Source organism: Convolutriloba macropyga, chromosome 1 (genome assembly GCF_964194025.1).
Source record: "Convolutriloba macropyga chromosome 1, txConMacr16.3, whole genome shotgun sequence".
Classification (NCBI taxonomy): domain Eukaryota; kingdom Metazoa; phylum Xenacoelomorpha; order Acoela; family Convolutidae; genus Convolutriloba; species Convolutriloba macropyga.
In genome coordinates this window covers 33481363-33505328 of record NC_134468.1, presented here as the reverse complement: position 1 = coordinate 33505328, position 23966 = coordinate 33481363, and the positions used below count along the sequence as shown (strand labels likewise).

General features: G+C 37.4%; 2 protein-coding genes across 2 annotated transcripts in view; both read right to left on the bottom strand.

The window, feature by feature from the left end:
* Window positions 1–23966, bottom strand: part of LOC142338034 (DNA replication licensing factor mcm5-like) — a 409068-nt gene that overhangs the window by 181814 nt on the left and 203288 nt on the right. The window lies entirely within an intron of this gene.
* The window catches only part of LOC142338043 (uncharacterized), a 210096-nt gene that overhangs the window by 56033 nt on the left and 130097 nt on the right, over window positions 1–23966 (bottom strand). Inside the window, exons 2-7 of the mRNA XM_075387679.1 lie at window positions 18872–18927; window positions 18644–18809; window positions 18407–18578; window positions 13737–14030; window positions 13107–13302; window positions 12700–12929 (exon numbers count right to left, since the gene is read on the bottom strand). Of these exons, the coding sequence (XP_075243794.1) occupies window positions 12700–12929; window positions 13107–13302; window positions 13737–14030; window positions 18407–18578; window positions 18644–18809; window positions 18872–18882 (1069 nt within the window). The 5' untranslated portion in view covers window positions 18883–18927. The remainder of the gene's footprint in view (window positions 1–12699; window positions 12930–13106; window positions 13303–13736; window positions 14031–18406; window positions 18579–18643; window positions 18810–18871; window positions 18928–23966) is intronic.

Here is a 23966-nt window from a genome sequence, read left to right as displayed (position 1 = left end):
TGAATAAAACTGGAATTTATATTACGCAAAAAGTCAAAGGGCGTAAAATCACACAAAAAGTCTAAACGATCAAGCAAAATTTTTACATAAAAAGATAAGTTTACAATAACTGGTTCAAACTTCGTTTGCGATCAATTAAAAAAACATAACCGACTAATGTCGGAAGAATTGCTCTCGAACGACTAGTGTGAGCTCTAACCAACTGCAACCTGCTTCAGTCAGGGGGTAGCCCAAATGTGACTAAGAAATTCACTAGGGGGCTTCAAATAAACACATTAGTATAAAAAATGACACCAATTTCGGCGCACTTATCATTTGACTTTTAGTATTAAATTGCAGCCAATTGAGTTCAGCTGCTTGAGTTGGTTAAATGGTATCAAAAATTCTCAAATTGACCTCTTCACCTTGAATACTACCATTAGTTCCCGATTGCTACATGTTACAAACAGCTGTTGTTAAAGTCCATTGTTCGAAAACAGAAGTAAACAATCCAAAAGGGAGGTAAATGGTCGTAAACAAGGAAGTCAAAATTCAAGTCATGAACAAACTTGCTTTCTGCTTAAAAAAAACTTGTGAAATCTCAATACTCCTCTTCGAGTCGTAAAAAGACGCACATGTTTACAATAATTGCTTCCCTTCGAGGGCAATTAACAAGATCAATATTGCAGTGAAAAACCCGAGAGATCGCCGAATTGGCACCTTTACACAAACGTATTTTGAGCTTTGATTTCACTTTTAAGAACCAAAAGTTATAATTAAATTCCTATGCCATGTTTAAAAATGTTACCGAGACGGTGCTTTAAAGCCAAGTCCCACCAAAATATACCATGGAACACTCCATTTAAGTTTTTTGTCAAATTCTTTTTCATTTCTCAATTCCCCTGGCGTTGTCTGCTTTTAGGGCGCTCCTTATTTAACTGGGCACCCAATTTAATAGATGGATGAATATCAATATTGGAAGAAATTCACTCCAACAGTTCCTTTCTTTGCCTATTTTCTTTGCACAGATTCTTCCTTCATTTACAACAAACACGCCACGTTGTAGGTGAAAGCAAAATCAGATGCATGCAAAACCGAAAGAGAATCAGCGTTATAATACCATTCAGAGCATAACAGAAAGAGCGGAGACAATTATGAAAGAATAGCGATAACGATTTGTTGTCACAATCAGATGAAGTCAATGCAAGCAAATTGTAGAAAGCAGAGCCACTTTAAATTCCCGATACTACATGGGAATAAAGAAAAGAAAATGGTAGAAGCGCCTATACATTCCCTTCCCTTTCTCTATTCGCACAATAGCAATGATTACATGTAGGGAGGGTAATCTAACAATAGCAATCAGAGAGCACAGAGGTAGTAGGCAATAGATTGAGATAGTAGGATTTATTAGTTCTGTTTGTATTAATAGCGCGTCCTTGAAAATTCAGTTCATTAGAATAGGTTTCCGTTAATTCAATCAATCTGGCACATTGACAGAAAGACCTCACTTTTATATGGTCTAGTATTTTATACTGCTGAACAAAAATTTTCATTTTTTCTGCATATTCCTATTTCTCAAAAAGGGGGTGCAAGACGTCCAGGATAACAACACGATATTTTAAAAACGTCAAATTGACTCACAATACGCAATATTATGTAGAACTAGTTTATACTCAACCTAGAAATTCATGAATTACCAATTCTCAACCACTTAAAGATTCATGTCAGTCGCATATTATCATGTAAAGCTGAATACAATCGAAATAATCTTAACGTGAACTTTGTAACTACCTACCGTGGCATTTTCAGTTTTTACGGCCCCACTAATATTTGCAACCAGCGCCTTTAACAAACTTAACACCAACAAACCAACACTAGCGGGCAACCCACTACCGCACATGAATTTCAGTTGTTTTGCAATGCTAGTAGCGCAAACAAACACATCTACGCGCTGGCTCTCTGGTTCCTTGATACTACTACTACTATCTATATATACATAGAGAGACACATTTGATGTTTGTGTGTGCATGTGTGCTATAAACGCAATGATAAAAAAGGAGTACACACAATTCGATTGTGAAAAATATAAGACAAAAAGCGCCGGTTTTTTCTACACTTTTTAAAAACAGCATGCTCTTTCCTTTTCATTTGAAGTCTAGACGTGCCTGTGCTCAATTTCACTTTTTCCCCTCTTGTGATTTCAGTTACACATAGTCACATGTTGTTCGCTTTCGGAGCTATAAACAGGCAAGCAAGCGCTCCTTTTTTTCCAACAACTACTCTACTTCTACACAGTGCGGCGGCCGGATTAAAATCGATCAGAAAAGTGGATTTCAATGTCATCTCATTTGTTCCCTCTAATTTGTTTCCTTCTCTTTTTCTTAGAGATAAACAGTTTAATTCCCACTGGCACTAGAATGTTTGTAAACTAAGTGGATAAAAACAACATGGTGTACAGCTGCACGCCTCTACTTAAATGTACGCCAGGACAAGAACAACAAATAGACTACTCAATTAAATGTTACATGAAAGGTATTCGAATGCTCATGTGGAACTAACCATTTTACCCAGTTCAAAGTCACTTTAACCAATTCACATCGTGCCAACGGCAGCATCCAGGAAATTAGAATTCTCATTAAAAAAATAAATACAAAATCGAACGAACACTCAACTGAATTTAAAAACAGAAATAGTTTTACGATTCACTAGATCAAATCGATTCTAAATTTGCAACAAAAGCCTTCCAGCGTCAATTTCTCATCACCAAAAATCTCATTTCACGAACGAAATAAATATGTATACATATAACCATAAAATAGAAATTACGTCAAAAATTGAACATACATTTAAGATCATTTGTTTAAACGACCAATCCCAGAAGCAAACAAATTATTGTTGTATAAAATTCTTCAAAATAAATCAGCTCTCTTCAAAAACCTTTTAACTTTTAGATCTGCTGATCTATCAACATTTTGATACACCAGCGATCCGCAAATGACTACAGAAAGCAATAAACTTCAGAAAAACGTTTTGTAACGAGTCAATAAAAAACAGCTCAGCCCACAGAACTGAAATACTCTGTTGCTGATAACCAACACAAGAGCCTAGTAATTAGGTTAAGTGCTAGATGTGCAAAATTTTAAACCTAACCAACTAACGTCGGGCGAATTGCTCATTCACTCTAGAAACTAAGCGACAGCTTATCATCAAACCTTGGAGGAGGTCCCCAGGACCCTGGTGCCACTAAAAATGATGAAAAAAATTCAAAACTGTACAAATTTCAAATATTTTTTAAAAATTGCTGGTATTAAAATCTTGAAAAAATCTTATTACATCTAGAAGCTATGCAGTAACCTGAAATCAAAGCCTAGAGGTTAGATGGCTCTTTAGGCTGGAGAAACCTAAAAATGACAAAATTTTTAAAAAACTTGAAAAAAATTGCAAGTTGCATAAAAAACCTGCTAAAATTTGTAATAAAAAAGTTGAAAACCAATCCATGGTCAAAAACATTTTCCAGTAACTTATTATCAAACCCTAAAGGAGATTTTCTATTGAAAAAAATTCAAGTTTAGTAAAAAAAATGCTAAAAATCGTGGTGTTGAAATCTTGAAAAACATTCCATTACATATAGAAACTATACAATACCCTATTGTCAAACCCTAGAGAAGGCTCCTCGGCGCTTCGAGGCTGTAGAAACCAACAAAAATTTTCAAAAAAACCTTGAAAAATGCAGGTTTTCTAAAAAAAAAATCGTTAAAAATTTTCATAATTATAGGATTCTCTATATTTGATGCAGCCTTTAAATTCGAGTTCTATAAGCTTTATACTGATATCAAATAGCAATATACTTTGAGTAACTTTCATACCTTGACGCACTAAGTCTTTAAACATTAACTTTTAGTGCCCCGGCTTTATTGGTTTATGCCGTTGATTTTGATTTCACTTTTTGATTCTGCTCGTAATTCCATAAATTTTCAGCTTAAATTTCTTTCAGATGCAACAGTGAGGTAAGTCAGAAGTCAAACGTGAAATTGGTGACTGATGTCAACCAATAATAGCCGTTGAGAGGCTGACGGCAGCTATTAATCAACAAAATTGGATCAAATCAAGCAAAAAAAATTATTGGAAAGAGATTAACTGAAATCAACTTTTATGCTCGTCACTTAACAAAATGATACCGTAATAGTGACGTAAAACTGGTTCGAGATTAATCAAGATTAAACGTATATAGAACATTTCCAGTAGAAACACGCGACTAGAAGTATTTAAAAACATTGTTGGTTCAAATTATTCTGTCTCATGGAGATAAGAATAATAGCAAAGAACAAACGCAACTCTAATGCAGTCTAGATCAACTTTAATGCAATTCACTTTAGTTGTTGTTATTATTCAGCTTATTTGCTAAATCAATGATCATTTCTTGGTATAGCATAGGAAATAGCTGTTATTCAACCCGACAGATGGAGCTCTTGTTTATTTTGGAAAATAAATTGATGCTGAATTAACCGAGGAAAGCCATTGGAAAGCGAGAAATACGCCAATTTCGACAAAAAACAGTGTTTTTAAAATACTTTTTAAAATGCAATAGAACAATAGCGAATTTCGAAGCCTGTTACTAAAAACAAAATTTTCCTCTCAGTTGTCTAAGAACTGTACTAGATATTCAAGTTAGTTTAAGATAAACAGAACAGCTGACGTCCTTATATTAAGCGCAATGTAAGTTGGTATTTGACTATTTAAAAGGCGCACGCAAAATACTTTCAACTAATAAGATTCTTTGTCGAATTGCCTCTTTAAGGTGGTGAAAAAGCTTTCAACGAAAAGTTCTCTTATATTAATTATTTTGTTCTTCATTTTTGACCCCTTTAAATGTCCAATGGAGAAAGACGAGAGGTAATCTGAAGAATTTAAATACGCTCATGTAATGTTGGTTAGTAAATTAATAACAACCCTATTTTTATTACAGCCAACTCAGGCCGATGGAAAGATTGAGTCTCAATTATTCACTTTTCTTGCACACCTTCCCTTGTATTGGTTCTCAGCTTAATTTGGATAGCTTACTCTTTCAAAGTCTGGATATTCATATCAAATTAAAAAAGTTCTGTCCACAAAAATTGAGAAAAATAAACAATATCATTAAACTCATTCTTTATAGCTGCCCAAGCTCTGACTCGGATATCAGCAGCTGCTCAACCAAAAAAAACCTTAAAATGAGCGACACCCATATAACTGGAAATTGTATACGAAAAAAAAAGAAAAGATATTGCCCAGATCCGGAAACCTTAATAAAAATTTCTAGATGAAACAATAAATTGCTAGCGTTATCGTTGATTGCGCAACGTCTTGCAAATCTGATCGTTAACATGAGAACTTCTTTTTGTCGTTTATATGACAATTTCGTTGAATCGCAGATACCGGAAACTGATGCAGGGGATATCAGCAAAGAATCCTATAAGCAAAGAACAAATGTTGATTATACGTTGAAGGAGTCTTGGCAGGCAGCATTAATAGTAAAAATTACAATTCTCCTCTGAGACAGTAACCTCTAAATTATGATATTCCAAGTGGTGCCTGGAAAACACTTTCAGTAAAAAAACGAAAAAGTTGGATTGACAACGAAGTTTAAAAAGCCGCTTCCGAGAAAAATCATCTCAGACAATTGTATCCCATGGAAAAATCTGATAGAACCAAAAAGAGCTATGACGAACAACCAAAGACAGTCGAACAACTAATAAGAACAGAAAAGATACAATTTTATCAAAATGGAATGTACAAGAATGCCAGCAGCAGTAACAAACTTTTTGAATGTTGTCAGAAAGCTGTCGGATTTTAAACAAATGCATGGAGGCAGTCTACAATCCTGAACTATTGAAAAATAACAAAAATAAATCGAGTTTTTTAAGATGGAAACAAAACTGAGTCATCAAATTACCGACCAATGTGTATCCTGCACTCTATTGGGAAAGTTTCTGAGATATTATACAGCAGAATGGTATATTTCATGAACAACGTAGATATCTTAACAAAAAATCAATTCCGGTTCAGAGAACAACGAAGTAAAATTGATGCACTCGCAGAACTTGTACGATATTGAGATCAAACTGGCGAACTAATTCTATGAGAACAACATGCACATTCCTTGACTTTAAAAAAAGTTTCCGACACTGTCAACCACAATAATTTTTTCAAAAAAGCTCGATTTACGGATTTTCGATACAAAAGATCCCAAGGATCGATCTTTCTTGGGACCTTTCTTATTTGTTTAATATATATATATATATATATATATATATATATATATATATATATATATATATATATATATATATATATATATATATGATAATGATATTGCTACAACGCCAACTGAAATTATTTTGTATGCAGACGATACTGTAATATACAGCAAAGAATATCTGGAAACCAAAATGACACGCACCCAAAAGCTCCAGATAAAAGTTTTGATTTGGCTCGAAAAGAATCGACTCACATTGAATGTTGATAAAAAACAAAGACAAAGGTTAGGTTTTACAAAGGGAACAATACAGAGAGAAGATTGAGAACCACAGAAATACACGACGTCGCAGTATCTTGGTATCCTAGTTGAAAAAAAAATTGCTTCCAATAACACGCTGAGTTTGTAAGAAAATTAACAAGTTTCTGTTCCTTATTCGACAAACTGAGAAAATGTTTAAGCACAAGGCAGCTTGTAACAGTTTATAAAAACAACTGTGCAGCCAATTGCCCAGTATGGAGTTCTAATATATGGATGTTCAAAGCACAAATTTCTAAAACCACTGAACACATCGATAAGGACACGAATTTGGACTTGCAAAAGGAAATATGACTCCATATCAATAGCCAGAAAATTGGTAAATTAAAACGTATCAGAGCTACGCCTGAAATGAGCAAATACTCAATTTCATAGCTAGAGAACTTAATCTCGGAAGATGAGATTCTCAAAATCAGGAAACTTTGCCTACTCGAAATTGAATTAGACAATTTTTCTGGTAGACCTAATATCAGGCAGTAGGTAAACTGTTTACCATCGTATTTTCTAAACTTTGGAGATGACATTCGTACCAAAACCACAACTTCAATTCAAAAATCTCCGTCAAAATATCCTCGATAACTACATGACAGGCAATTGTGCGTTACTATCTAAGTTTACTGGTTTAAGAGACAACATGTTGCCATCAAATTTAATGATTTCTGTATTAGACAACGGCTCTTATTCAGGTGGTTTTTTCATCAAGAACTACCATAGTCACTTCTCTTCTGCTTGAGACACTTGAAAACAGGCCTTCATGGCCTAATAGTGCTTTTGTTCAAGAGTGATATTCATATTGTTTCAATGCAAATATACATACTTAAAATATTTTTTCCATATGGCTGTAAAGTAATGCAATCTCTAGGCGTCGCTTGTTAACAAGTAATTATTACGTTTTGTAAAACAAAAAAATTTTGTTCAACTCAACTAATATGCATAATTGAAGTTTGAAATGAAGTAAAGGAATACGCTCATTTAAATACGCTCATGTAATGTTGGTTAGTAAATTAATAACAACCCTATTTTTATTACAGCCAACTCAGGCCGATGGAAAGATTGAGTCTCAATTATTCACTTTTCTTGCACACCTTCCCTTGTATTGGTTCTCAGCTTAATTTGGATAGCTTACTCTTTCAAAGTCTGGATATTCATATCAAATTAAAAAAGTTCTGTCCACAAAAATTGAGAAAAATCAACAATATCATTAAACTCATTCTTTATAGCTGCCCAAGCTCTGACTTGGATATCAGCAGCTGCTCAACCAAAAAAACCTTAAAATGAGCGACACCCATATAACTGGAAATTGTATACGAAAAAAAAAGAAAAGATATTGCCCAGATCCGGAAACCTTAATAAAAATTTCTAGATGAAACAATAAATTGCTAGCGTTATCGTTGATTGCGCAACGTCTTGCAAATCTGATCGTTAACATGAGAACTTCTGTTTGTCGTTTATATGACAATTTCGTTGAATCGCAGATACCGGAAACTGATGCAGGGGATATCAGCAAAGAATCCTATAAGCAAAGAACAAATGTTGATTATACGTTGAAGGAGTCTTGGCAGGCAGCATTAATAGTAAAAATTAAAATTCTCCTCTGAGAAAGTTACAGTAACCTCTAAATTATGATATTCCAAGTGGTGCCTGGAAAACACTTTCAGTAAAAAAACGAAAAAGTTGGATTGACAACGTAGTTTAAAAAGCCGCTTCCGAGAAAAATCATCTCAGACAATTGTATCCCATGGAAAAATCTGATAGAACCAAAAAGAGCTATGACGAACAACCAAAGACAGTCGAACAACTAATAAGAACAGAAAAGATACAATTTTATCAAAATGGAATGTACAAGAATGCCAGCAGCAGTAACAAACTTTTTGAATGTTGTCAGAAAGCTGTCGGATTTTAAACAAATGCATGGAGGCAGTCTACAATCCTGAACTATTGAAAATAACAAAAATAAATCGAGTTTTTAAAGATGGAAACAAAACTGAGTCATCAAATTACCGACCAATGTGTATCCTGCACTCTATTGGGAAAGTTTCTGAGATATTATACAGCAGAATGGTATATTTCATGAACAACGTAGATATCTTAACAAAAAATCAATTCCGGTTCAGAGAACAACGAAGTACAATTGATGCACTCGCACAACTTGTACGATATTGAGATCAAACTGGCGAACTGGCGAACTAATTCTATGAGAACAACATGCACATTCCTTGACTTTAAAAAAAGTTTCCGACACTGTCAACCACAATAATTTTTTCAAAAAAGCTCGATTTACGGATTTTCGATACAAAAGATCCCAAGGATCGATCTTTCTTGGGACCTTTCTTATTTGTTTAATATATATATATATATATATATATATATATATATATATATATATATATATATATATATATATATATATTATATATATATATATATATATATGATAATGATATTTCTACAACACCAACTGAAATTATTTTGTATGCAGACGATACTGTAATATACAGCAAAGAATATCTGGAAACCAAAATGACACGCACCCAAAAGCTCTAGATAAAAGTTTTGATTTGGCTCGAAAAGAATCGACTCACATTGAATGTTGATAAAAAACAAAGACAAAGGTTAGGTTTTACAAAGGGAACAATACAGAGAGAAGATTGAGAACCACAGAAATACACGACGTCGCAGTATCTTGGTATCCTAGTTGAAAAAAAATTGCTTCACGCTGAAAAAAAAAATAACACGCTGAGTTTGTAAGAAAATTAACAAGTTTCTGTTCCTTATTCGACAAACTGAGAAAATGTTTAAGCACAAGGCAGCTTGTAACAGTTTATAAAAACAACTGTGCAGCCAATTGCCCAGTATGGAGTTCTAATATATGGATGTTCAAAGCACAAATTTCTAAAACCACTGAACACATCGATAAGGACACGAATTTGGACTTGCAAAAGGAAATATGAATCCATATCAATAGCCAGAAAATTGGTAAATTAAAACGTATCAGAGCTACGCCTGAAATGAGCAAATACTCAATTTCATAGCTAGAGAACTTAATCTCGGAAGATGAGATTCTCAAAATCAGGAAACTTTGCCTACTCGAAATTGAATTAGACAATTTTTCTGGTAGACCTAATATCAGGCAGTAGGTAAACTGTTTACCATCGTATTTTCTAAACTTTGGAGATGACATTCGTACCAAGACCACAACTTCAATTCAAAAATCTCCGTCAAAATATCCTCGATAACTACATGACAGGCAATTGTGCGTTACTATCTAAGTTTACTGGTTTAAGAGACAACATGTTGCCATCAAATTTAATGATTTCTGTATTAGACAACGGCTCTTATTCAGGTGGTTTTTTCATCAAGAACTACCATAGTCACTTCTCTTCTGCTTGAGACACTTGAAAACAGGCCTTCATGGCCTAATAGTGCTTTTGTTCAAGAGTGATATTCATATTGTTTCAATGCAAATATACATACTTAAAATAATTTTCCATATGGCTGTAAAGTAATGCAATCTCTAGGCGTCGCTTGTTAACAAGTAATTATTACGTTTTGTAAAACAAAAAAATTTTGTTCAATTCAACTAATATGCATAATTGAAGTTTGAAATGAAGTAAAGGAAGCTTAAATAAGTTTAAAACAACGAAAAATGGCTGGTCGATTGATCAATTCTTCGATTAACATCAAAACAGTAATATTTTGACTTTAGTTTTGAGAAACATTGCTTGCATTGACTTGCGAACAAAAGTTCAATGCCAATTGTTTGGTATTTCCGATTGTTCCCGCTTAACTCGAAGACATTTGAACAAAATCATAATTTCTTCTACAAAATCAGATCTGCCTGCCACTTCAGGGTCACAATCAATATCTCACGTCGATGGCCGCAAAGCTATTAGCTCTTTTGTTCTTCAAAAACGGCTATCAACTTAATTTTTATTCTCTTGGTTTTCTTTAGACAAAACCTTTTCAGATTTTTCCGAAGAGACCGTTAGTAGTGATTTAGTCATTAGCAGAAACAGTTATTATCCTCGCCTTCAACCATCAAATCTAAATATTAAATTTAAATTTCGGGCTATTTCTCCTCTTCACATATTGCTTTTAAATGAGCACTTCGCCCTGAAAACCACGTCTTGCACATAATTGGTTGCGGCTATTTTTTTTTCATCCACAACTGAATTTTGGCCAACAACCTCTTTATCTGGAGATTCATAGGAACATGAAGTTGCAATTAAAGAAAAGCAACATATTGAGGAACCTTGTTCAATATTTAAAATTTCAATGATTGCCCTGGTCTGCTTCATTAAATAAAACAAAAACCTACCTTTTCGAGTTTCGCTATGATGAAAATACCGAATAAACAACTATTTTTACATACAACAAAATCAGTTTCGACAAATCAAATACTGTCAAGAAAAGTAAAATCAAATTTATGTCTCCTTGCAAAACTTCAGCATAATTTGGTCCAGTTGACACCCAGATATCCAACCAGAATTTTTTTCAAAAAAAAAAATCTATAATCTGTTAACCTCCAAGCCCATACATAGTGGCTATGAGTTTAGTGTAAGCATAACACAACCAACTAATGTAGAGAAAATTTCTCTCGAACGACCGGCGAGCGGTTGGCTTCGGTAGTAGCCAGCTGGGTCTTAGGGAAGCAAGCATTTGAGGGAGGGCTGTGCGGAGTATGTGTGTGGTGGGGGGGGGGGGGGGGGGTGTCAAGCGTTGGGGGTAGGGTTGGGAGAGCTGGAAGAGGCGCTTCAAAACGCCAGATGGAGGAGGGCGGATGGAGGATTGTTGGGGGGAGGGGTGACTGAGGGGGGGGGGGGGTGACTGAGGGGCGGTCAAAGTTTTAAGATTAAGAACTGCCTTTCACACGATGAAATTGTTTCCTCAAAACAGTTTTGGTAAAATACTTAGAGACTAGTAAGGCGTAAAGCTTTAAGAGATCTACTCGCTCATTAAAGACCCTCCGAGCTACTGTTTATTTCGTTTTTGAGGACGAAAACATATAAGGGTCAGACGAAAAATACGTCTGGCGAAAAATAGAATTAGACTGACAACAGGGCTAATATAATTGCACAACTTCATGTGCAAGAACTTAATAGGCTAGCTTGGAACTTCATATGCGCACCCACATAACCCATTCTCCATGTGTAGCTTTCGGACTCAAGAAATATTCAAATGTTTATGGGATTTATATGTTTGAGTTTTTCATCGCAGACGTTTCCTATGAAAAACATTTCCTCAAAAACGTAAGAAGCATTATACTTTAGTAAAACGAAAATGTTTAAAAGAATTACATCCGAATTTTTCTCCTTTATCGCTGTATAAGCTTTTATAGTTTATTTTGGACGCAATAATATAATTAACTGATCAGTTTAAGTTTTGCTTTCATTAATTTTCATTACGGGACGAAAATGACAGTAAAATAAAGAGAAAATTTTAAAAATTAATTCCAAAAAGTGATTTTCTTATTTGCTCTTTACCGTTTAAATACCCAAATTATATTAAGGTCTGAACTAGCCTTAACAAAATTATACATCAACTTGAAATTATCGTTCGATGTCGCCTCAACTGATCCTAAACAAGTTACATCTGATTTAAAATGAGTGGGATCTCGATGAAAACAGATTACCAGAAAAAAATTGGGATTTCCGTCTTAAAACTTTATCATAATACCTATGCAGATTGATTTCGCTAAAATTAAAAAAAAACGTTTCAAGCTATTTCAAGTAACTAGCCGTCGTTTAAGAAGTAGAACAGTATCTACGAAAATTTTCTGCCGTATATCTCACCTATTCAAACAACGATAAAATCCATTGGAAAGCAAGAGAAGTTGTGTACAATCAACATAATTGCACTCAGTGCCAAGAAAATCATAACGTAAAAAAACAACGACACACATTTAGTCGAAAACAATAAAACGGACTATAGTCAGAATAATAACTTCATTTGGCGTGTTTCATTTAATCGATTGGCGTGTTTCCATCTTTGGTTGCAACTAGCTTAGTGGGGAGTCTAGTGTCTTTAGGTAAGGGTTGCTGAAAACTGGAGCCCAAAGGCGTAAAGGGGTGAAGAGGCGTGAAAATCAACAATTTTTGGAAGCGCTGATTTCTCAATATGCTGTGAAAGTTCAACTAATTAGAGCTCAAAAGGGCATATTTTCTTACCTGTAGACCCTCCAGAAGATCCTCTGTAGTGAGCAGCTGCAGCAGGATTTGGTGGGAAGGCAGCACCTGGAACTGGAGGCGCGGGTGGCGCAGGAGCGGGAACCGGAGGCGGCGGTGGATGCTGTGGAGTCTCGAAAGCAGCAGATGAAAGAGCATACTGCCCTAGTTGGTACTGTTCAACAGAGTGCTGGTTACCAGCTCCACTAGACGAGCTGCTATTTGTACTGGTGCTAAACACACAAACTGCTACGCTTTGGAACGCAAACAAAAGCTCCGTTCGATTAGAAACTCCCAGACAAACGTGGCTTAACATATAGGCAATTGAGGGATTAAATCCGCTCTTTTGACTGGCGCAGTTCTTAGGAAAACATTAAAATTAAAAGTGTCCATCTTTTTCAGTTTAGTACCTGTATATGGAGACTCTGTCATCGGCGTCATCTCCGTACTGTCCAGCTACCCCCAGATTGGCACTAGATCCAGTATGGCTGTTTCTGCCCCCGCCCGCTCCTCCACTTCCGTAACTTCCCACTCGATGGTGACCATGCTGGTTCTGCCCATGCACTGCGTGACCCGTTGGTGGTTGTGGTGTCAGCGGAGTTGTGCCTATAAATCAGATACTAAGTTTTTAAAATGAGCTATTAACTTCAAGATTTAGTGGACTTCTATTGACGCATTGAAAAGTTTCAAGTGAGTTCAATGCAGTTTAATCTTTAGATTACAAATTTTACATCTACACAGTTTTCTTAGAAGTAAATTCAAAAAATTGTGAACAAAAACAACTATGGTGAACAATTGACACTCATTGTCCGAAAATTCCACATTGGAAAATTTTGACCCTTATTTTGTCAATGGCAAAATCATCGAGAGCAAAATCATCAAAAACAAATGGACCTTGCCATCTTCATCGACTCATTAGCCAAAAAAGTCAGATCTCCGTATAATTTTTATTTAAACGGTAGTAAAAAAAGACAGTTGACCATAAAAATAACGACTTGAGCGTTTACTTTTGGCAGAGTGTAGTTCATTTTAGTGCATACCTCCGTTTTGCTGTTGAAGATTGTACGAATCTCGGCTGTGTTCTGTGGGAATCATGACAGGGTCATAGATTGAATTGCTGTCGTTACAAGAAGAAGCTGATGAGGAGTCACCACCTGAGCAGAGGTGTTGGGTCATTGCGTTGTCCTTCTCTCTAATCTTCTCTATAATGTTGTCGTCCACGTTGATGTACTTTGGTTCCAGCATCTGCGTCACTTGAGGAGACGAGTTCTTTCTCGGAGGCAAAGCGGGGGGTTGTGAAGGGGGAGGCATCTGTTGAGTTATGTGTGCAGGCACTAAACAATACACCAGGTCTATATACAAGCTATCGTTTCGCTATTTGATCGTATTCCTTCAGTAATTCCATTTAAAATTTTTTTTGTATTAGCTGCACTTGAACAGAAAAGATTCTTCAGATAATTCTCACTCCGGCTAAATGTAGTTACTAACGACTCGGCAGGCAAGTTCAACAACTTACGGACTAGCATAATCAGACAACTAAATCAATGCTTACTATTAAAATTTTTGCTAATGGTTCAGGCTTCAAACAAGACTGGCATGTCCAAATTTTGTGACTGCCACTAAACAAAGAATGCATCAAAACGAAACTTCTCTTGATGACAATCTGAATAAACTCGTTCTTTATATTGAGAACTTTTTCCAAAATATAATCAAATTTCAAAGCAAATCTAATATAACGAAAGGGTGTTAAAACTTACACGAGAGCTAAATTGATATCGAGAACAAAAACTGATCAAAATCAACAATCTCATAGAAGAACCAGTGCTACAAAGAAAACAAATATTAAGATATAAACTGGTCATAAATGGCACTGAATTTGTGCCTTTCAACTCAAAAGTTCATAAACCTATGTCCTAGTGTCTAGGTGGCAACTACACCACATAGATTGTCAAATGAATACTCGGGGTTTATATTTGGATTGTGTTTGAAGTAGACAAAAGTGAGACAGCAAATCGCCAGATAATAAAATAAAGGTAAGAAATTTTTGTCATGCCATTAACAGAATATCAAAATGGAGAATCGAGTCAAAACAAAACATCAATTTTCTGGACTCATCTCATTACTGGGTTAAAAAGGTTAATCTGCCAAGTAGCTTCAATTAGGCACTAGCCAACAACTTTCTTAAAGCACAAATTATCTTTGAAAGTCAGTGCTGACTTTTTGGGGAAAAGTTAAACATCCATCAATTCCAAGTTCAAGATGTGGGTGCATGCTAGGTTACATAGCTTTCTGTATTAACTGATGTATTTTAAGAATTGATAGAAAAAAAAGCTGGCTAAAAACTTTGAATCTTATAAGCCTATGAAACATGAAACTATACATTATTTTGCGAACAAATATCCTGCATTAAAAAAGTATCTCACACGTAGCCAGGACAATATACCCAATGCAGATATACGGCAATGGCCTTTCCAAAATTTTCCGTGGAGAGGTGCCTATCTGCACGTTTGGGAAACAGAAGAGTCATTGTCAGTCTGTGGGAAAGGAATGCAGACTGCACTACTATCAGTAACTATGGTGCTGGCTTTCGCATTGAGTAGATCAGTCGGTTTCAGAATGGACAGTTTTTAAGTCAATTTTCTGTGCCAAGGTAGTTCCGTGAAGTTTCTCACATTAATACTGACCTCTAATAATTCAGTTGAGGATATTTAGGTTAGTTTCCGGTTTCGAGCAGAAACTATGCATCATGATTCTTGCACCAGACGCCACGACTGGTATAGCCCTTGGTTTCTGATTAAAGATTGGTGAACTTAAGTTGTACTCACTGCACCTGGAATGTTGGTTTCAGTTAGTTTCCAAGCAGATATCACATAGCATTGTTTCTCGATATGTAGCCATCGTTCATTGTATGCCACCGATATCTCGCCTGCATCGCGGGAGGCCCCGATCACTTGTTGCTTAACTTTTTAATTAATTCCCACTGGACATAATCAGTTCATCAGTTCTTTTCTGTGCGCAGGTAGTCCTCTTTTCACAGCTTCACAGCTCTTATTTTCCTAGCAACTTCTTTTGCTACATGTATCTACCGGACGTTAGATGTTTTTCAAAGTCAAATTTAAATATTTCGTTTTCCCAGAATTTGTAAGTCTTGCTTTGGAGAAATTACATTTTCACAATCAATCAGTTCTTCAGGAAGTTTATTCCAAGTTTTGACTATTCTTTCCGTGAAGAAGTTGTTCCTCAGTTTTCCGTTGCACTTTCGAGTTAACAACTTTTTCGAATGTCCTCTAGTTCGAGTGCTGGAGTCCCTTTGGAGAAGAGCTCCTACATTTTGTGGTCCCATCCTCCTGATGTCATTTCGAAGGTCTCAATCATGTCGCCTCTCATTCGTCGGCAGAAAAGAGTTGGCATATGAGTGCTGAGTCTCTCTGAGTAACTCAGTCCCTTCAGTTCAGGGATTTTTTTCGTAGCTCTCCTTCGAACATTTTCGATAATTTTTATCATTTTTTCTGCTTCCAGGATACCACACCGGCGTTGCGTATCCGAGGTGAGGTCTTATCAAGGAACTGAAGAGGTATCTGAATTTTTAACAGTTAAGCTGGTGAAAGTACTCCTGATGAGGCCGAAGATCTTGTTTGCTTTGTTCACTTTGTTGAGGATGTGCATTTCAAATTTCAACACGTTGTCAAACGTAACTCCAAGTTCTACTTTTGTAGTGTCTTCTTCGATCGTCTCTGGACATTCGTTCTCTGCATAATATTTTCTACCGAGTCTGCTTTTCGCTATATGAAGGGCTTCGGCTTTCTTCGGGAGGAATGGACGAAGCCACTTCTCGCTCCAATTCTCCAGGGCAAACAAGTCTTGCTGAAGCAACTCACCGTCCGAAAAGTACCTGACTTCATTGAAAATCTTTGTCTCGTCTGCAAACAGGCTCCGAACACAATCTGGTAGATCATTTACGAAGATGACGAAGAGGATTGGTCCTAGGACGCTACCTTGCGGCACGCCACTTTTCACATCACGTTTCGACGATCGCTCGCAGTTCACCCTGACATGCTGTTTTCGGTCACATAGGAAGGCTTCGATCTACTTAAGCACTTTTCCTCTGATTCCGCATGACCACACTTTTTAGGAGTCTTTTGCGAGGTACTTTGTCAAAAGCTTTTTGTAAGCCGCAAAAAATACAGTCAATACCACCTCTGTCAAGTATCTTCGTCTACTCATTTAGCACGGATGTTAGTTGGAGACTGGTGGATCTTCCTTTGACAAAACCAAACTGACTGTTGGAGATAAGGCTTTTCGCGCAGGGTGGTCCACTATTTCGCCACGAATAATGCTTTCCATGACTTTACGGACAATACTGGTCAGACTAACAGGTCTAACTTTCAACAAGCTTCCTGTCTCCTTTTTTGTAAAGAGCTGTAATCGTTGCTTCCTTCCAGTCCTGGGGGATTTCTCCTTCATTCGGGCAATTTGGAAATAACAACTCTATTGGTTTGACTAGAACTCGAGCCAACTGTTTCAAGAGGTATGGATGAATTCCATCGAAACCTGGTGACTTGTTTCTTTCAAGCTTTGCAAGCTTAAGGAACACCATATTCTCAGTGATGATCACGTCCGTAAGCGGTCTAAAAGAAGCACATTTGTCGTCCAGTTCCGGAGAGTCATCTTGCTCTGCAACAAACACACTGGAGAAATACTTGTTCAGGGTCTCAGCCTTCTCTTTGTCGTCTGAAATTATCTCTCCGTGCTCTGCTCTCAAAACGCTTATTCATGTTCTGATCTTGAGCTTTGCGTTTACATAACTCCAGAACCTTTTTGGATTGGATTTGACATGTCTGGCAATCTGGTATTCGAATTTTGCAGTTTCTCTTCGAGTAAGATTTCTTAGCTAGTTTCTTATCTTTTTGTATTCTTCCGGTGTCTGATCAGATTTAGTGCGCAAAAATTTCCTCCACAAGCTATCTTTCTGCTTGATATGCTTGCGAGTTTCGATAGTAAGTGGCACTGGAAACTTTGCTTTTTGTTTGACTCTTCGTTTTAGGGACCCATTGATCTGTTACCCGTTCAATTTCAATTTTCAGTTTGGACCATTGTCCTTCGATTCGCATGTCATCAAACTCTTCGCTCCACTCGATCTGTGAGAGCTCCCCGACACTTTTCGTAGTCGCTTTTTGGGTATATTTTTCTCTCTCCAACCTTCTCTCTGTGACCTGGTGTCAGGTCGTATAAGAAGGAAACAACTGAGGTGTCGCTTTTGCCAAAAGGAGCTTCGCAGTCGATGCTATGCACTCGCGATTCAGAGCTAGCAAAAATGAGATTGACATAACAGAAAAAGAAATACACTATATACCGTCCGAGGGTATCTTTACAACCCTTATAGTGTTCTTTTGACAGATAGAATACATCCCGTAACATTACAGGAGTTTCCCAACTCGCCTTGACACTACTACTCCCTTTGTCTCAAAACAGTCATTGGACGGGTATGTAGAATACAGGGCTGTGATTGCGCAATTTGCGATAATCACTAAAAGTAGTTAGATAGCACTTTGCTGTCAGCCAGATATAATTACCTGCAGAAGTCATCTTCAACATTCTAAGAAGCTTTCTGAATCATATCGTCTGTTCAAGTATCAAAATATCCGTGCATAAAAATAACTAACCAGTTGCAAAAATAAAATTCACTTAGCAAATAGCGTAGTTTAATTACCGTCTCTTGATAAAATCTCCAAAGCGTTGCGTATCCCAAGAGCAAAATTGTCAGCGTCGTCTACAGATGGAAAATTGAGTCCAAAAATGGTTTTCTGATCCCTCCACTGATGAAAAGTTGCAGTTGCTTGATTGTATTTGAGATTTTTCACAATATTGCACGATATAATAACCTAAAAAATTGTTTTAAGAAACAATCTCTGTAGTTTAAAAAGAGAAGCATTGCTCTAGTACTCACTTCTCGCGTTGTGAAGCTCCTTCCAACAATTTTAAAAGTGTTGCTAGTTATGTGATGAGTTACGTTTACAGAAGATAGTGTGTTGCCGGGTAGAATGGGCTGCCAGCGCTTCTTGGGCTCGTCATACATCATGATCGATGCCTCAGCTTGCGCAATTGAATGTTCGCTGAAATCCAGAAAATCAATAACTAATACATGAAAGGCACTAATGACTCAGAAATAACAAACCTGTTTGTCATTTTTGGACTCTTTGATTAACGCATTTTCACAACAAAACGAAGTCTGAAACAAATGGTCATCTAGATTGCATTTCTATAACAATTACCTAGTTCCATATTAGAGCAATTAGGAGCCATCTCATCCTCCAGCTCAGTGGGTGCACCCTACAGTTTACTGACAAATTGCTTTCAAAAAAGTCGGAAGCCATCTTTTTTGATCATTGACACAAAAAACGTTTTCAAAACCATAATAATTTCGTGCTTTACAGAACAGTTAAAAAATGACTCGATCATTATCCATCTATAGGTAATCCTTAATCACTATTCCAGGAGAGGTGATTCACTAACGATGTAAATGTATGGATACCTATGACTTTTTCAATTGAACTTCTTGATAAAAAACCAAAACAGAAACGGTACAAGGATTATGACACCGCTGTTAGCTGCACTTTTCATGGCCTGGAGCGCCTTCCTGCTTCAACATAAAATCATGGTCCAGCCTTCAGTCATCATTTTAACAAAAGCCATGGCATAACAAAATCTAATTCAAAAGGCGAAGCATATTTTAATTCGCCGAAAAGGCGAAGCACATTTGCCGATATAAACCAACAACTAATTATATCCGGAGTAAAAAAATCAAGATTTCTAGTCTTCATTTCGAAGCGAAAATCTGTCTCAATATTACCGGTCTTTCCCATCTTTGATGGAACTGTTCCGATCACTATTGTCATGACAGTCGTTCTAAAGCTGCAAATTTTAAGGATTTCTAGGATATCATTAATTGGGACCAGTTGAAAGTGCATTTGGGATGATAAATACGGAGGAAACCTGAGATGCAATTAAATGTGCGATAGATCGGGGTTATCCATTTCTTTAATGTTCGACACAATTCTTCAAGTCGCAGAAGTTACGTCAATCATGCGTCTTTTGATTTTCCATTTTTGATTCGTATCGGGAAGTTTTTAATTTAGCTTTTCGCAACTATTTTTTGAAAATTTAATGAATGACCAACAATTGAAACAACGTGGTTTGTTGTTGTTGTGGCTTCCTGGGGTTTGACACCAGAGGGATTTCTCCCATAACTTCTGATTAGAACGATGTCCAAATGTTGCGACAGTCACAGCAGTCGCAACATAGTTGCCTTGTGCAAGGGTTGGAATCAGAGAATCTGTTGTCGACAAACTTCCACATCAGGCGATTTGTAGCAAAACGAATTAAATCTCCTAAAAATAAGCGGCTTTTTTGCTTCTGGGTAAGTCATCACGAAGTCTGGCTACAACCTGCATCCCCAAGCGAAAGATAAGTTGAAGATTGTTTCTCATCAAATCAATCGGCTCCCCAAATCGGCGGAAGTCATCCTCTGGCACGATTTGATAATCAACTCCACGACCAATTCGAAGTCTGACCCCAGAAGCCCCGAACTTCGGAACAGCTAGTCAGCGAAATACAGAAGTTAAAACGAAAAGTTGATGGAATAGTTTGTTTTGAACGAGCGGGAGCTCCCAACGTTTACAATTTACAAAGAGCTACAGGCAACAGGAATCCCCACCCTAAACGTCGTTCGTGACCTTCTGTCGAGACGAAAACAGAAGGATCGACAGCTGATAACCGAATATCGAAAACTTCATCAAAAACCAGCCGTTGAAATTAAAACCTTCTCTATTGTCAAGAAAAACGACAGCAACTTGGCAGCAATCATCAAGAAACAAAGCCCGCCGCAAGCCCAACGAAGAAAGAAGCAAGAGCACGCGAAGAAGTACTAAGTAAGTGCTTCATTTTTGAAGTTATTCCTGGTTTTGTGAGGTCGTAGTGACTAAATTCCTTGGCACTGATCATAACCAATCTACAACTACGCATTAGTCGTCAGTTCTAAGTTTCCTCTGTAAGTACCAAGTGATTAATTTCCTTGGCATCCATCAAATTGAACCTAGAAACTGAAATAGAACATCTCACGTCATGGGTAGAAACTGCAAAACATGCGAGCGAAGCATTTTGGCCCAAGAAAAAACTTACTTCTGCGTATCGTGTAACACCCACATGCATCTAACCACTGAATGTACCGCCTTCTCACCTGCTGCTATAAATGGAATAAAACGAATTGGGAGAGAATTCGATGCTACTGTACAACACCTGCGTTGAAATCAACGAGCGAGATAATTTCTTCAGATGACGCGCGCTAGCAATTGTCTCTGAGAAACTGGAAATCCTTGACGTAGGTGAAAAGCTAAAGAACAAGGAAAAGAGACTAACGGACTTAGTCGATTCTAAAATAGGAGAATCAATGACGACCACTTGCGACAAAGTGGAGAAAACATACGCAGCTGTCGTCGCCGTGGACAAAACCACGGGTGCGAAACCCAAAGGAGCACAAAAAGCGGAGGCCCAAAAGTTAAATCACAATATCAACCAAAGTTTCAGAATCCAAGTGTTAAGAGAAGACCCATCGAAATCTAAAGCCAAAAATCGAACTCTGAACTGAACGACAAATTGTTCACGATGAGTCACATGTTCTCGAAATCAAAAGAATTGGCAAATTCGAGCCCGAGCGAAAGAAACCTAGACCACTTCTGGTCACGGTAGCGAACGAACATCAAACACACCTGACCTTGGCGAAGGGTTATGAAAACAAGGAAGATCTCACTAAGCGCAACATTTACTTCTTGCCTGCTCTGTCGCTAGCAGCTGCAATGAAGGAAGATCTCTTTCTGAAAACAAGACGTCCACTACTCGACCAAAGCGTTCCTCGAGAGAAGTTGCGAATTCAATATTTGGACCTGTTCAATGACGAAAGAAAGTTCACTTAGAATCTGAGAAAACCGAGTGTTCATGACTAGGTTTCCCCAACATTCTTCATTTCAACACACGAAGTCTGGTAAACATCGACCGAAGAACAAAACTTGCTAATGCAGTCCAAATAGCGGACCACACTGTTATATGTCTTTGCGAAACCTGGTTGAACGAATTCATCAGAAACTCCGAAATACTTTGAAATGACTACAACATATATCGAAGCGACCGTACACTCTTGGGAGGCAAAAACGCCCTTGGCGGTAGCCTGATAGCAGTGAAAAATTCTCTAAACTCTGAGAAGATCAACGCCGATCTTCCCGACTCATGCCAAGCCTGCAAAATTCAACTAGACAGATCTGAAGTGATAATCTGTTCGTTTTACTACCCACCAGAAGGCAGTGCATACCGATATAATACCAACGACTTCCAAGAACTCCTTAAAACCATTCCAAAGTCAAAACCGGCCCTAATATGTGGCAACCTGAACTTCCCGGATGCAAACTGGAAAACAGCAAGCAGCTCTAACGAAGAAGAAAACGAAGTCATTGAAATCTTTGACGAAGCTCTGTTCAGACAAGCCGTTGACTTTCCGACCTGTTCAAATAACACCCTTGACGTGGCAATCTATCGCAACTGTTTTCTCTTTGCCGAAAAGGATCAGTCCTTTCCTAGGACATACGACTGCACTGATCACAATGCAATCCATCTTTCGATCGAATTCCCCGTAACTGAGCCGAAACCCGTACTACAATCATTCAGGAGTTTTTGAAACGCTGACTACGATGGAATTATTAAATTTCTTAAAGACAACGCGTACCAACTTATTTGCAATACAAAAGTCAACACAATGTGTGAAGAAATTTACCAATATGTAGGAAAAAGTGTTTAAGACATACGTACCTCGAAAAACCAGATCTCTGCACCCATGGACCTCTTTATTCACGTCAAATCTTTCGAAATAAATGAAAATTGAGAAAAGACTCCTTGGAAGGAAACCAACGAGTTATCAGAAAGCAGCAGTCATGAAGCTGGAGAACTTGGTAAGTGAGTCAGCCAAGGCAGACAGGAAAAACTACCAGGAGAATTTAATGTCCACAAGAAACACCGACGTTATATTCAAACATCTGAAAAGGCTCAAAAAATCTCCCGGCCTTCCGAAGCAAAATGTGATTGGTGATAAAGTGAGCACCATTGTCCACGAACAAGTCGACATTATGAACGAGTTCTTCCATTCAGTTTTCTTTCCAAAACAACCATTCAGCATTTCTGACATCTAAACGAAAAATCCTACATTGACCAGCTTTAACATATCGGTTGAAACCATACATTCCTTCGTGTCTGAAATGGACATTACTAAATCCAGGTGCCCAAATGGACTCACCCCGGCCTTCTTCAAGGAAACTTCACGACAAATCTTGGTCGTCCTAAATAAATTTCTGAAGGTGATACAGAAGCAAAGAAGGATACCTGACGCATGGAAAACAGCCGCTGTGACGCCAATCTACAAGAAGGGAGACATACGCTACGTACAAAACTACCGTCCAATGTCCCTACTGGAGATAGAGAGTAAAATCCTGGAAAAGTGCATCTACGTGGCTTTTTACGACCACTTTGCCACTTTTTTGAAAAAGCACCAGCATGAAATTGTTAAAACTGATTACTTTCCTGAAAAAAATCCACAACTCACTCTCTAACGATCACGATCCAAACTCAGGAGTTATTGCGTTATACACGGACTTCTTGAAAGCCTTCGATAAAGTACCTCATTTCGAGCTATTAGAAAAGGTTGCAAATATTGGGGTAGGAGGATGTCTCCTACAAGTTCTCGTGGACTACCTAAGGAACAGGAAATAGTTCGTCAGAATCGATAACACATTTTCCGTTTTTCGAGACGTTAATAGTGGAGTGCCTCAGGGCTCACTTTTAGGCCCGCTCCTGTTTTTTATCTTCATCAATGACTTAACCGACGCGCTGAATTTCTCAGACCCATTCATCTTCGCAGACGACCTGAAAATCCTCGCGATTGGAAAAAATCATTGGGTCATCCAGGAAGACCCAGACAGCATTACAACGTGGGTCAGATCAATCAAGATGGAGCTGGCATTGGACAAATGCGCTCAGATAGTATTTCGAGAGAAAAAGCAATATTTCGATATTGTGGGTGAAGATTTGGCAAATGCAAATACAGTAAAAGACATGGGAATTCACATCAAAAATGATTCGAGCTGGAGTTAACATATAGAAGAGCGACCCAGGAAAGCTATTAAAGTACTGTATCTTCTCAGACGAAACGTCGCAGTACAAGTTAAACCACT